At 44.5% G+C, this 13,552-nt stretch overlaps 1 protein-coding gene across 3 annotated transcripts in view; it reads left to right on the top strand.

Annotated features, from left to right (window-relative positions):
• The window catches only part of MYLK (myosin light chain kinase), a 108,021-nt gene that overhangs the window by 66,984 nt on the left and 27,485 nt on the right, over positions 1 to 13,552 (top strand). For all 3 annotated transcript variants that reach the window (XM_010150941.1, XM_010150943.1, XM_010150942.1), the window contains one exon: positions 11,740 to 12,042. In XM_010150941.1, the coding sequence (XP_010149243.1) occupies positions 11,740 to 12,042 (303 nt within the window). The remainder of the gene's footprint in view (positions 1 to 11,739; positions 12,043 to 13,552) is intronic.

Raw genomic sequence — 13,552 nt, 5'->3', positions numbered from 1 at the left:
TATTTCAGCGCTTCAGGCAGCCTTGTGAGACAACACGTTCAAGTTTGTGGTAGCAGGCTGGGGACGGCTGCAGGCAGTTGTAGATTGCCAGAGAGTGGCAGTATGTTTGCAGCTAAAACGGCGGCCTAGATCAAGCCCAGCTAGGGGAGTACCCGACAGAATCTAGAGCTGTCACACCTAGCTCTGGAAGGGGTGGGGAGGGGACACGGCAAATGGTTTGCAGGGAAATCTAGGGAAGTTCTACAAGCAAAGAGGGTGATTTGGTTAAAACGTTAGTCTGCTTCCCTCTAACGTGTCTTTAGTAGCACTGAGTGGGTTATCTGTGGCCTGCAGAGGGGTCTTGACGCAAGACACGGGCACTTGGATGAATTCCAGTTCAACGAGCAAGGCCGCATCCTAATCATGCACTCATAAGTGCATTGGCTCTGCTGCCCTCACAGATAATGTGGGCTAGTGAACAAGTAAGGAAATGCAAGCGTAAGGCCAAAGATCAAAGTCTGACTCCAATTAAATCAGTGGCAAAATATCATTAACCGAGTTGGACTGGAAATTCATTCCAGCAACCCAGTGAATAACGTACAAGTTTAATGAGTAGAACCACACTTTCAGGTACAATATGCACTGCTAAAGAGTGAATGTCCCTCAGCTGCATCCTGCTCTACATATTGTCATTACAGACCTCCTCATTATTTCAGTGAATTTCTTTCACCTAGTCTGTGGCTCTCGTTGCAGTTGAAGTGAATGAATGAGTATAAATATCGAGAGAATTTTAGCAACGTGCCAGAGAATTCAAGAATAGAAGAAAATAGAAAAGGTCCTTTTCACATGATCCATAGATAAATCGTACTACCCTTTCCAACAGTGGCTCTGCAGGTCGGCAGCATAGCTAGGTTAGAAATGAACACCATGAAAAACTGGTCCTCAAAGAATCATCATGTGCATTGCTGTGGGTGCAGCGTTCGGCTCCAAAGCCCCAACAAGCTGTTTAGCAGCTACAGTTATGGCAGGAGATTAATAGCTCTTTATTTTCCTAGGCGCCTGCTGCAGGCTGCTCACTGTAGCAGGTTATTGGGCAAGATGGATGTGTTTTAGCTGAACTATTATCTTCTCACTATGTGAGCCTTGACTCAGTATTATATAAGTCACTGGTTTATATCCTTTGGAGTTAATTGGTTTGAAAGTCTTTGAATTCTATAACCTTATAAAGCTACATCTCAGCCTCCTGCTTTGCTCTTCCCTAAGAAATGTGCCAGAGAACAGTGGGATTCCCAGAGATGCTTTTGGGAGAGTTGGGTGAAGAATCCTCACCATGTGCTGGAGTTGGCCATGTGTTTTGGCTGATGACAAGCTATCTGTTTCCAACTGAAAAGAATAAATTCCCTCTTGTAAAATTGCCAAGCTCTTCAGTGAGACATCTTGCTGATGTCAGCACTGCCAAAGGCATGACAGAGCCTCAAGATTCCTAGTTTGCTACACATGCATTTTAAGGCCAGATTCTTCCAGCTAGGTACCCAAAAATGTGGGAAAAGCCAGCAAAAATGTCTTCCTTCTAGGGAATGGGTTAGAATCTCACTACTGAGTTAAAATCCTTCACCTTTTTTGTATCTTTTCATGAGTGTGTTAAACGCTCATGAAAGTTGGAAGTTACTGTTCTCCAACACCTGCTCCAGTGAAATAGGGAAGCTCTGCTTCTCTGAATGCCCAGTATGTGAGTCTGCCAAACTCATCCTTAGTCCTAAATTCTCACCTGTCCATTCCCTCTGCTCCATCCAAAGTGATGGGAAGAAACTTGCCCTCCCTGCCCTGACCCCACACTCATAACAAGCATTTGTGGAGAAAACCCTGGTGCCAGAGCTCAGTTTGCCTCAGGTATTTGTAATAAGGCTCTAAACTCTGTGCAGCTGCCTCCCTGTCAGTTTACTGATAGAAGGCCTATCTATGTGCTCAAAACACTGCTGACTGACGACAATCCACGACTGACTCTTGGATATACTGGGGGATATTACAGACCCAGAACATCTGCTCTCGGGAGGAGAGTGTCTGAGCAACCCAGAGCTGTGTTTCTCAGCTGGCTAGCTCTAATGGGCTTGTCTGTTCTGGATTTTACCGAATCAAAGACATTTGTTAAAATATAAAATAAAATAAGAAAAGGGAATAAAGAAGTATTTATTTTATTATTACCTCTTACAACCACGTGGATTACAAAGTCTCCATGCTGATGGGCAAATTCCTCATGTGCAAGACTCCAACAAGCATTTCCCAAATTAAATTTGGACTGTAACATGCTGGGGAGCAGGTTGCCCAGAAGAGTTGCGCAGCCTCCATCTGTGGAGGTGTTCGAGTTGAGACTGGATAAGCATCTGAACAATCTGGCCGGACATTATAGTTGATCCTGCTTTGAGCAGGAGGTCTAAAGACCCTCCTGAGGATATTTAATACCATCCTGGATCTTGGTTTTATAATTTTGGTAGTCAAAGACCTTTCTTCACAGAAAGCAACATTATTGACTTATCTCCAACAAGAGGACGAAGGACTGAGCTTATCTGCCACCATTCAAATCAGAAATGATCCTGCTGTGATTTAAACCCTGAGTCCTACACTGTAAAATATAGATGGGTATGATTTTTAATAATAACTTTTAAGGAAAAAAATCTACCCTGCATTCCTTTGAATTTGGCTCCTAAAGTCTTAAATTTCAGTGCCTAAAGAGTTTGAGTAGTATGTGATTTGCTGCAGGTTGGGCCATGGGAAAAAATACTTCTGCAAAAAACCCAACTCATTCTAAGGATTATTTTTTTTTTCCTTTGTGATTTTAATGAATATCAACCAACAAAATGTCCATTACACTCAGCCTCCAGTGTGAGCTGTTTGCAGTCCAAGTAGACATCCAAGTTAAGCAATGTCTTCTTTTAAAGGGCTGACTGGTCCCAGAAGGTCCATGTTGCGTTCTTCTCCATTGTTATGATTAGCTCTCTTTGAGGAGCAATCTCATTAGCTGACTGATCTCTCTAGGGAGATTTTGCAACATGTTTCTGCTCCAAAACCAAAGTGGCTTGATGTGGGACTGCACTAACGGTTTGCAGCAGACACTCTGTCAGATTAAAGTGGATTTCTGTTGCCAACACTGTATTAAATGACACAGTGATGAGCTTAGTGTAAGATGGGTTTAGGTGAGGTAGAGCCTCACCCTACAGCGATAGCTGGGAATATTAATTCCTTTCATTCCCTATATTAGCTGTATATCAGTAAATTTATCCCATTTATGGTCCTTTTTTTTGAATGCCCCAATCTGTAACCACTTTTGAGAAAGGAACTTGGTTTTCATCCTGGCTAGAGCTGGACACAATGACAGAGTTAGAAGAGTAACGAAGGATCCAACAAGGAGAATTTGGCATTAGAGAAGTAGTCTGTTCTGCAGCTATGCTGTGAGCTTCCTTCACGATTTTGGGCAAAATGCCTCCTGTTTCCATGCCTAGTATACAGGTGTTTTCTGATGATCAGTGTTTGGGGAATACTTTGGATATTAGTGACATCTTTTACTTCTTTTCAATGCAGAAGTAATAACACATGTACTACCTACCTGGGGCTGATTGCGATCAACTTGTTTGTCTTTTATAAATGCTTTGGATTTGCATTTTTCCTGGTGTGGTATTGTATTTTAACAATAATAATAATTGTCATAGTGATTAGTGAGCAATATGGTAGATATATGCAATAATAAGCAATATTGTTATACCCCAAGAGGCCTGAAGGTACTTGTTACGGTGGTGTTACTACTGTAGGCATTTGTGCACGTACTGTGTAGTGTGTCCTCACGCACCACTGTGAAGTGATGAACCAAGTCCTTAAGGACACATACATGAGCATGTCGCACAGAGGCACGCAAGTAGCATAACATGAATCATAGAATCACAGAAGGGTTTGGGTTGGAAGGGACCTTAAAGACCATCTAGTTCCAACCCCCCTGCCATGGGCAGGGACACCTTCCACTAGACCAGGTTGCTCAAAGCCTCATCCAGCCTGGCCTTGAACACTTCCAGGGATGGGGCATCCACAGCTTCTCTGGGCAACCTGTTCCTGAATTCACTCAGTAATACCTGCTCCTCTGCCTGAGGTTACAATTCCGTACTTGAGCTGGGACAGAGTAGACACTTTCTGTGAGGAAACCATTACTTCTGTGCCTTTTGCAGAATCTGTATGAGCAGGGGCTTTTCAAGCAAACATGAGAAAATACAGGTTTAGCTTGAGAACAAGATCTGGTCCTTACTGATCACTTACTCCAGTAGCCACTGAATGCAGTGGTGGGATTATTAACTGCTTATATGAAGTGCTTGGTCCTGGTTCAACAGGTGACCTGCTGTACTAGTATTAGTTCTTAGCCCTGAAACTCTGACATAAGGGAGTGTGGTAGCATAACCAACTGTTCGCAGTAACATTACCAGCATTTTTGTGAGTGCCTGGGAAGTCTGGCTGACTGATAGCCAGAGTGGATCCAGTCGTGGTCAGAAACTGTGTTCTCTCTCAGGAAAAGGAAGTGCAGGTACCTGTAAGCAGAGAGTGAAGCACAACGACCACAGACACTTCTACAGAGAGTGCTGCAGCTCAGAAGTGCTGCCATGAAACTTCTGAAACTTCATCTTCATTTGAGATCGTATCTTGCAGTGTCCATGTGATTCCCTGTTTACAGTTAGAGTCGAGAATGCAGGGAATTTCCTAAGAGTATGTGGGTGGACTCGGTCTCTAACCTTTAGCTTTGTAAATTCCTTTGGATTGCTGGAGGACTGTTGTTACCAGTTTTGTGGTTGAAGGGCAACAGGACTGGTGGTTAAGGAAGGGATGTCTTACACTGCTGCTGCTGCTGTTGGAGTTCACTAGAGCTGTAGCCTCCACTCTCAGCCTCCCCGCTAATGCTTGGTGGCAAAGCCCCGCAGCTGTTCCAAAACTGAGTTTTCAGAGCAGGATAACAGTGTGGAGAGGGAGGACAGCTTGCCTTGCCCCATGCACCAGTGCTGCTACGCTAGCCACGACTGACTCCTTGAAGGGCCATGTAGTTTCAAGGTCATTTCTGTTAGGAGAAATCCCAGTAGAGCTCCCTGCTTAGGTTTTTTTTCCTGATACTTACCTTCACCTGTCTTCTGATGACGAAAATATGACAGTATTTCTCACAACAAAATTCCTGTATTTTACCTGCTGTTCAATGCTGGGAATGTCGTACTGAGAAACGATTCACCGTGACTCCTGCCCACAAACATGGGGTTCCTAGAATCCAAACCCACCCAGCTGGAGACTTGGAATCTGCTGATAGTCTCACTGGGGAAAGTCCTAAAATGTATTCTGTCTTTCAGTGGACAGGTATCGGAGCTCCAGCTCAATCAGTTAGCAAACCGGATGCCTAACGTAGCACATGACTGATCCCAACAGCTTCCTGTCTCAGGAGCAGATGGTTGAGGAAAGGGGCTCCTGAGGGATGCATTATATATTTGTTTGTTCCCTGAGGCCTGTGGCAGAAGGAGATGTTCCTGTGCTGAGGGCATTCGCATGGGAGTGATGAGCTCTGGTTTCATTCCCAGCTCCATTCTCCTGCGTGTCCTTGGGCAAGGTCGTTTGCTCTTCTGTACATCAGTTACCCCAACTGACAAAGTGGGACCGACAGCACAGAGCGGTGCTCTGGGCCCCTGGTATTTGTGAGCCACTTGATCCACAGGGCTCAAAAGAGCAGTTTTTACATAACTTTGTTTATTGTCAGAGGTGTCGGGATGTACAATATGGGGAGGGGGGTTGCACTTTGAGGAGGCGAGCTGCAGTCTGCAGTGTGTGTTCCAGGGCAGGCGGGAATTTCCAGCTCTGGTGCCCTGAGCTAACTACCCTTGGCCATGTGGTCCTTGGCTCTGCTGGAGGGGCTGTTCGTTAGGAGAAAATTCCTGTTTATTCCAGCTTGTGTTGTTTTGCAGGAGAACACAGGCATTCTTCCCTAGTTTAATTTTATCCTAAATCTATGGTACACTACCATCCTGAACGGTGTTAATGGCTGTTACAGGGCGTTAAGGGGTAATAATACCTCTACTTAGAGCGCTCCTCTCCCTTGGAAAAAAAGCTGCAGGGCATAGTTTTCCAAGCAAAGCAGAGAGGTCTGCCATGACCCCGAGCCCTGTCAGCAATAATGCCGAGTTCAGTTATGACCTTTTATGGTTTCGCTTTTCTCCTGCTGATGGATTTCAAATGAAGGCTTTGCCAGTGCTGTCGGCATGGACAGTGTTCAACTGGCTTTTGCAGCATATTAAATACCTCCTCTGGCTAAACAGCTTGTGGAATGGAATTAAATTGTTTCTTTCTGTCTGTTCTTTATCTGGCAGTCAAATATCACAATAGCTAATAATAGTATTATAAAGTAATATGATAACAGGATTTAGAAAGAAATCAAACCAATTCTGAGACCAGATAAAGAAAACAACTTCAGAGACACTGCTTCAGTGCTCTCTCTGCTCGTAAAAGAATAACATTTTTCAGAGGCTGTGGTTATACTGTTCTCCGTTGTCAGAGGCTTCCTACTGGAAGAGCATTGCTGCTCAAGAGTCCGCCGGAGCCGTGCAAGCCCTTAATGTGCAGCAAGCCCTCTCACCTTGCTTTGGCTCAGTGCGACCCTCACATCAAGTAGCAGAACAATTTCCATTTCCCTGCGCTCGGAGTTAGATAAGGAGAGCGCTGCCTTTTTTGGTCTGCTGGAACGGTGCTTGTGTTCTGCAGACCCTGTAAACTGAGCCATGGGGAGAAGGCAGTGAGGTCTGCATAGCACAGTTTCATGTTATGTGGGTGTCCTGTATGAGCTCTAGGTTTGCCACTTATGCAGAAAGAAAGTCCCTTTCCTCACCAGGAGGAATTTTGGGTGATACACCACTGAAAAAAGGAAAGGAACTCAAGTCAAATTTGTCTCGTAAACAGCGATGATTTAAAGGCTGAGCATGCGTCTGCGGTATGCTTCTCAGAGTGTACTAATACGAATTAATTAAAGGTTACTCCAGGCTGTATATCAAAACCTGTTTACCAAAATATTTCTGGGAATTTGTCTGAGGAAGGAGCGCAGCTGAATTCATGGGGAGTAAGTAAGAAGCGTGCCTTTCAGTCTTGGTATGGTCTTAAGTGTGGTTTATACATTTCACATGAGGCCAGCTCGTGACCTTACCGTCTGCCCTAAGGAATGCATGCCACAAAGAATAAGCTGGAATCTGACTTCCTTGCTCCGGGGTAGTGGTAATTTATGTCTCCCTTTGTTGGGAAGTAGGAGTTTTTATTTTAATCTGTGCCTAGTTTGGTGGCGCGTGAAGGGAGGAAACCTCCTTCACACCACCTCCGCTCCCCTGTGCATGGTGTGTAGCACACCTGAGCTGCTAGCTCTCTTTCCTCTGTGTCTCTAGTGGCAGTGAGTTTATGCAGTCTCTGTGCTGCTGTGCAGAATAGTCCCTGAGGCAGGCTTGAGGCCAATTTAGCTGCTTGTCCATCCCTTTTGCCTGCCACCAGGCTTTGGGAGCCAGCTTGGGGCAACCCTACTGATTCCTAAAGAGATTACGTAGGGAGCTTTGTGCTTGAGTCCCCCTTAGCATTTAAGTGTCCAACCTCCAACGGTTTTGTAAGCCTCTGTAGTCATACTATTAGACAAATGCGGTGATCATGCATCCTGGTAAAAGAGGTGTAAGTGCTACCTGCTGCAGAGGAGGTGAAGTTAGTACGATTCTGACCAAGTTCAACAGGACCCTGTGGATGCAGCCAACTGGACCGTGACAACCTACAATGTCGTGAAGTGTCGCTAAGCCTTGATTTCGGTGTTAGGTGCATGCTCTAAGTTAACCAAGACCAGAGTACCCCTCTATAGTTTCATATAGTTAAGACGTCTCACAGTGGAGAATATATACATGGGGTTTTGTGTTGCATATAATAGTGAAACTGAAGTGAGAGCTCGATATTTTCAATTAATTGCTTCCCCTATAGAAATGGTCAGAAGGAGCAGAGTATTTTTGGATGCACTCCCTTCCTTCTAGTTCACTTGTTGGGTCGTGGCTATGGTTTGGTCCAGAACAGGAAGAACAAAACTGTGGTCCAATGAAGCCGATGAAGGCCCGCATAACATAAGTATGAAGTGTGTGTGTGTGTGTAAAATGACATGCAAATGACACATTGAAGTTGGGCAGCTTAAGGACATCAATGGTATATTAAACACTAAAACAGGACAAAATAGAATTGTGCTTGACTTCCACATCCCTCTTGACCCACAGGATATTTTTATTGGAAGAAGTTAATTGTGCTGATGGAGATTTCATATTTCAGAAGGGAATGTAGCTTGGCAAAATATCCCAGCTTTCAGTAGAGGCAGATGAAGAAAGGGTAACCTTTAAAATCCCCATAGAATAAACTGTTGAGAAACAAAACAGACTCATGGAGAGACCATCTGCAAATTCTCTGAATGTGCAGAGCTGCAGAATACCATCCAGTCTGATATCAAATAATTTTTAAGCATGGCAAAATGGTACTTATACATCTGTCATATTAAGAAAAAGCAAAGATTTAGGCTTTCCTTCTTGTTTATAGTCTCCCATAGCAGCTACTGCCCCGATATTTATACATCAAGCAGATCTGCAAGCAGTGGCACATGGTAGACTTCAAACAAGACCGTGCATCTTTCTGGCTCAAGAGAGTCCAGACAAGGGTTGCGGGTTTTTGTCTTTGCCTACTGGGGAAAATTTATTAGGAAAGTAAAAATATTCCCAGGGCTAGTGGTATTAGACTAAAGCCATGCAGCATTTTCTTTACCACTGATGTCCCCTTGGCCATGAACATTTTCTCCCCAGTGCTCGCATACCTAAGGCTCGCTTCTGTAAACTCTGCTGGCCAAACGGATTGCAGTTATCTAGGTGAGTCATGGAAAGAGAGGTCACTAGGGTAACTGTGGCCTAGGCAACTGATAAATCATGCCCAGACTTTCATTTGGAAACAGAAGTGTGTTGAAAGGCAGCAAGGAGAGACTGTATTTTCATGTCTTGCCCAGGAAGCCCGCTACTGTGCTCTGCAAAGACTGAAGCGTGTGCATTCTTTCCTCCTTCAGTGTGAAACTCAGTGCAGAGCACTAGAGCAAGCTCACACTTCCTTTTTTTCTTTTTAAACGAACACATACCGTCCACACTTAGCCATGTGCAGAGCATCTGCACCGCTCTGAGAAACCCCAACAGGCGCCTCTGCGAGGTGATCGACTGCTGGGTTAGCTTTGCCTTCAAAGTGTTTTCCTCTTGCTATCAGCAACCACTCTGTTCTGTTTGGATTTAGGATAAGTCAGCTGTTACTTATCCAAGTTGTTCTGTTTGCATCTTGAGATGATGCGTGGTGATTATGTAGGAGGAAAACAAGGCACGCAGCTGAATACTCTTCTGTATGGATTTTGAGGAGGACAGAGGTAGCAGCATTCCCTACAGGCCTGCGTGGATAATCAGTTGTAGTGAGAAGAAGATGGGTATCGCTGCTGTTTGACTGAAGTCATACGGCCACGTGTCACACAACCAGCTCTCCGGTGGCTGCTGTAGTACTGTACAGGGGTTCTGCTGCAGTGAACGGTGTGGGCATTGATTCCACACTTGTTGCAGCTCTGAGGAGGCTGGGCAGGACGAGTACGGGGCAGGGGGTGCTGCTGTTCGGGCACCAGCAGGTCAAGATTCAGTTCTCACCTTTGTTACAATCTCTCTTTTTAATCTTGAACAAATAATTTAATGATTCAGTTCATCATATCCACACTTATAAACTCATCCTTGTTTAAATAGTCCCATTTATTCTGCCAGAAAATGAGGCAAGTAAACTGTGACAGCTGGGCAGGGCAATAAGACACTGCAGAGGTTAAGGACATCTGGCCCCTGATTTTTGTGTTTAACAAGAGATGGACTGTATAATGATGACTCCTAGTGGAAGGGTGTTTTAAGTGTTGCCAAAGTGAATAAAGATAACCCCTGTTCTGGCAGTCTCTTTTTCTTACACCTGGGCATTCTCATGCTGCATGCAGCGACAAACCCTTGGTGCCCATCTCCCTCCCAGGCTTTTCCCTCAGACTTAAATGTTCTGTTCACCTATCTTCTAATGTGTTTAAGTTGTGCTGGGAGATGGATTTTCCATCAGATCTGTACTAAAAGGAATTACCAAAGTTTTTTTCAGGGAAATCATTGGTCAGCGGCACTTGCAGTCTTCCAAACAGTGGACTGATAATCAAGTGTCTTGATCAGATTAGACTACCCCCTTTTCTCTCTCTAAGTAAACCCGCAGCAGTCCGAGAAGTCCCTCTGTCCAAGAACTAAAGGCATGTTTATGGCAAACTGTGGCTATTTCTGTCTGCTCAGTGACTTTCCTAGGAATGATAATCGAGTGTGGAGGGATAACTGATACAGTCCACCCCAGTGAGGCTTTGATCGAAGTCAGTGGTAGTTTTCCCCAGGATCTGGATGTTTTTATTGCTGAGAAAGTGGCAGTGTTTTTGGCTGGTTTGGCAGCTCTGCCTTTCTTAAGGAGAAAGTGATAATGTCCATTGGCAGTTTTAAGCAGCAGAATGGGACAGGATTTTATCAGTCCGTGTCCAGTGTAACCACTGTTTGTAGCATCTCACACTTTCTACCTTTTTCTTTTCATCTTCTGTCATTCCATCCCATCCTTTGATTTCTCATTCAGCCTTTGGCCACTAGTTCATCCAGATCAACATCATCATTATTTTGTAGGTTTTGCTAGATTACTTCTGAGAGGATTATTCCCAAGGAAGATATTTGTTCCCTTTAAAGTCTTTTGAAGTGCTTAACTTTCAAAATTATTTTCTTAATCAGTAATTTGTTTTAAAAAGTCAATATTTTTCTATCTTAGGAAAACATCCATTTCAAAAACTATGTAATCATTGAACTTCAAATGGAAAAAGTTGTGTAAGTTTTTGTATTGTGTCGGATGTTCGCATAGTTGGTTGCTCATCTGCACACCAGGTTCTGGTGATGTTGGCTCTATTCAGGCAAGTGAGGACTGTGGGAGCAAGCCTCCGACTGAGGAAAAACAATCACACGTTTCTGTCTTCCACCACCCCAGCTATTTCCGAAATACACACGAGATTTAAAAAAATCTCAGTATTTAAATGATGCATTCTAAGTTGAGTTCCTTTTTACCCAAAAGTGGACTAGACTTCCAAAAAGCTGTACATCAGCAGACAAAGTTGTCACCCTTCAAGATTGGTGTTTGTAAACCCACAAAGTGGGTTTGGTATCTCTGATACCCAGGTAGGGTGGGAGAAGTGGCCCATTCTGAGGCTGTGGAAGGTTAGTGGTGGCACTGAAGAATGGAAGCAGATGCAGGGAGCTGGAGAAAGAGCATCCCAACTGTGGTGACTGTTAAGGGGTAAACCTCTAAGGAAGTTCACCAAGGAGCTCTTGGTGCTGCTGTGGGAGATCTGGTTTCAGTATGTGCCCGCACAGCTGAGACTGGTCTCGGGCGTTTCTGCTGTGATGGGCATTAGGCTCCAGCATGGCTTAGCAAGACCCCCAAGGAACTGAACAGCCCATGCTGAGGCCCATGTGGGATTGGTGCCTGTGCTGCAGCTGTTCCTTTTCGCTGCAGTACCAACCTCTGAAGCAGAGTAATGGCATGGAAAGAAAAGGGCTGTTGGTCACACCCCAATGGCAGTCCTACCTCTTACCATCATGACATCATCTAAGGTGCTTTGCATTTATGTTTTTGCAGATAAACCAGACCCACCTGCTGGAACACCTTGCGCATCAGACATACGGAGTTCCTCCCTCACTCTTTCGTGGTACGGTTCTTCTTATGATGGTGGAAGTGCGGTGCAGTCCTACACTGTGGAGGTCTGGAACTCGGTGGATAACAAATGGACAGATCTCACTACCTGCCGCAGCACCTCTTTCAACGTGCAGGACCTGCAGGCTGACCGGGAGTACAAATTCCGTGTGCGAGCTGCGAACGTGTATGGCATCAGTGAGCCCAGTCAGGAATCCGAGCTGGTAAAAGTTGGAGAGAAACAAGAAGGTTAGTTTTTAAGAGAAAAAAGAAAATCTAAATTCAGTTAAACAACACCTTAACTGTTCCCCCCGCAGTGAGCTCAGGCAGCTGTGCACATTCCTTCGCATGTGCCTCTGTGTGATGGGTGCTGATGCTGGCTGGGAGCGTGCTGAAGTCCTTTCGCAGCCTTCATGTGGGTGCCTGTGTGTGTCAGTTTTGCACGCATCCATCGGGGAAACTTGGCTTTGGGGATCCCCAAACCCTGCCCACTCATTCGAGTCCTGGCTTGCTGTGTGAGCGCTGGCTGACACATACTTCAGTGCGCAGGTGAAGGGGGATGAAACCTTTCCCACGGAAGTTACACAGAGGGACCATGCCCCGTTGGAAAATGATGTCTAGTGCCTTACCTGAATCACACGGGTGTATTCATTACAGTTGATATTGGACACACTGTAGGAAACCAAGCCAAAACCACTATCCCAAATTTGCTTTTGGAAAAAGTACGTGTGCTTGCTGCTAGCCAAGCACTAAATACGCAGCAAACTGAAACTGAACTAGCCTCTTAACCTAGTTAGAGTTCCCGTGCTCCAAATCCCAGCATGGTTGAGAACCTCAGTCCTGTTGCCTGCAGTACACCGACCTTGTGAATTCCAGGCTATCCTATTTTGCATGTTGGCTTTGCAGCGCTCTGCATTCTAGAAAGCATTTTTAGGGGTTTTGATTACAGTTGCACATGCTTCTATTTTTCAGTATCTTTTGCCTCTTATGTTTTGCTTACAATCCTCCCAGAGGACTAATGGGAAGAGCTAGAGCATTTTAGAAATTATTCTGAAACTCTTACCAAAATTTTAAACACACACAAAAATCAGCATTATTTTTTTAAAAACAGATATTGAATACATACTCTTGTGCATACCCACATCTACCTACTGTGCAAGGACCACTTAGTCATACCACACTGAAAAGCCTGGAACTAGGGGCCAGGAATAATGTATTTTGCCTTTTTTCCTGTCTTTGAGGAGTGGATATTGTGTTCTGCCTCTCCCTCCTTAGCTGTGTATGCAGGGCTTTGTAGTTTTAAGTGTCTCACGTAATCTTTGTGATGTTATCTTTTATTGCCACAGCAAGCCAAAATGATAGCCAAGTGGTGCAGCATCACATGACTGACTAAGCCTCTCAACAGACATTTCCAAACAAAAGTAAACTACTTTCCTCTATTTTTAAGATTTAAACCTGATCTAAATCAAGATGCAGCTTCTTTCCAGAGGAGGGGAAATAACACTGAGTAGCAGTAAAACTGAAAGGGAGCTAGACAGTGTTGTCTCTTCATAATAAAATGCCCTGTGTTTGAATGCCCTCTTTCTTTAGTTGCAGGAGGAACACCACCTAGAGTTGGCAACCTGACTCTTCCCTACGTTTGCATTTCCTAGTGGAAGCACTGCTTGTACTGGACCAAAGCAAACAAGCTATTTTTTTCTTTTTAAGAAAGAGCATTTTCTTACATAAATTCAATACAAAAATGCTAGAAAGCGTATGA

This window comes from Eurypyga helias, unplaced genomic scaffold (genome assembly GCF_000690775.1).
Source record: "Eurypyga helias isolate BGI_N326 unplaced genomic scaffold, ASM69077v1 scaffold864, whole genome shotgun sequence".
NCBI classification, from domain to species: Eukaryota; Metazoa; Chordata; class Aves; order Eurypygiformes; family Eurypygidae; genus Eurypyga; species Eurypyga helias.
Note: the sequence above shows the minus strand (reverse complement) of the source record. Positions and strands in the feature narration are given on the sequence as shown.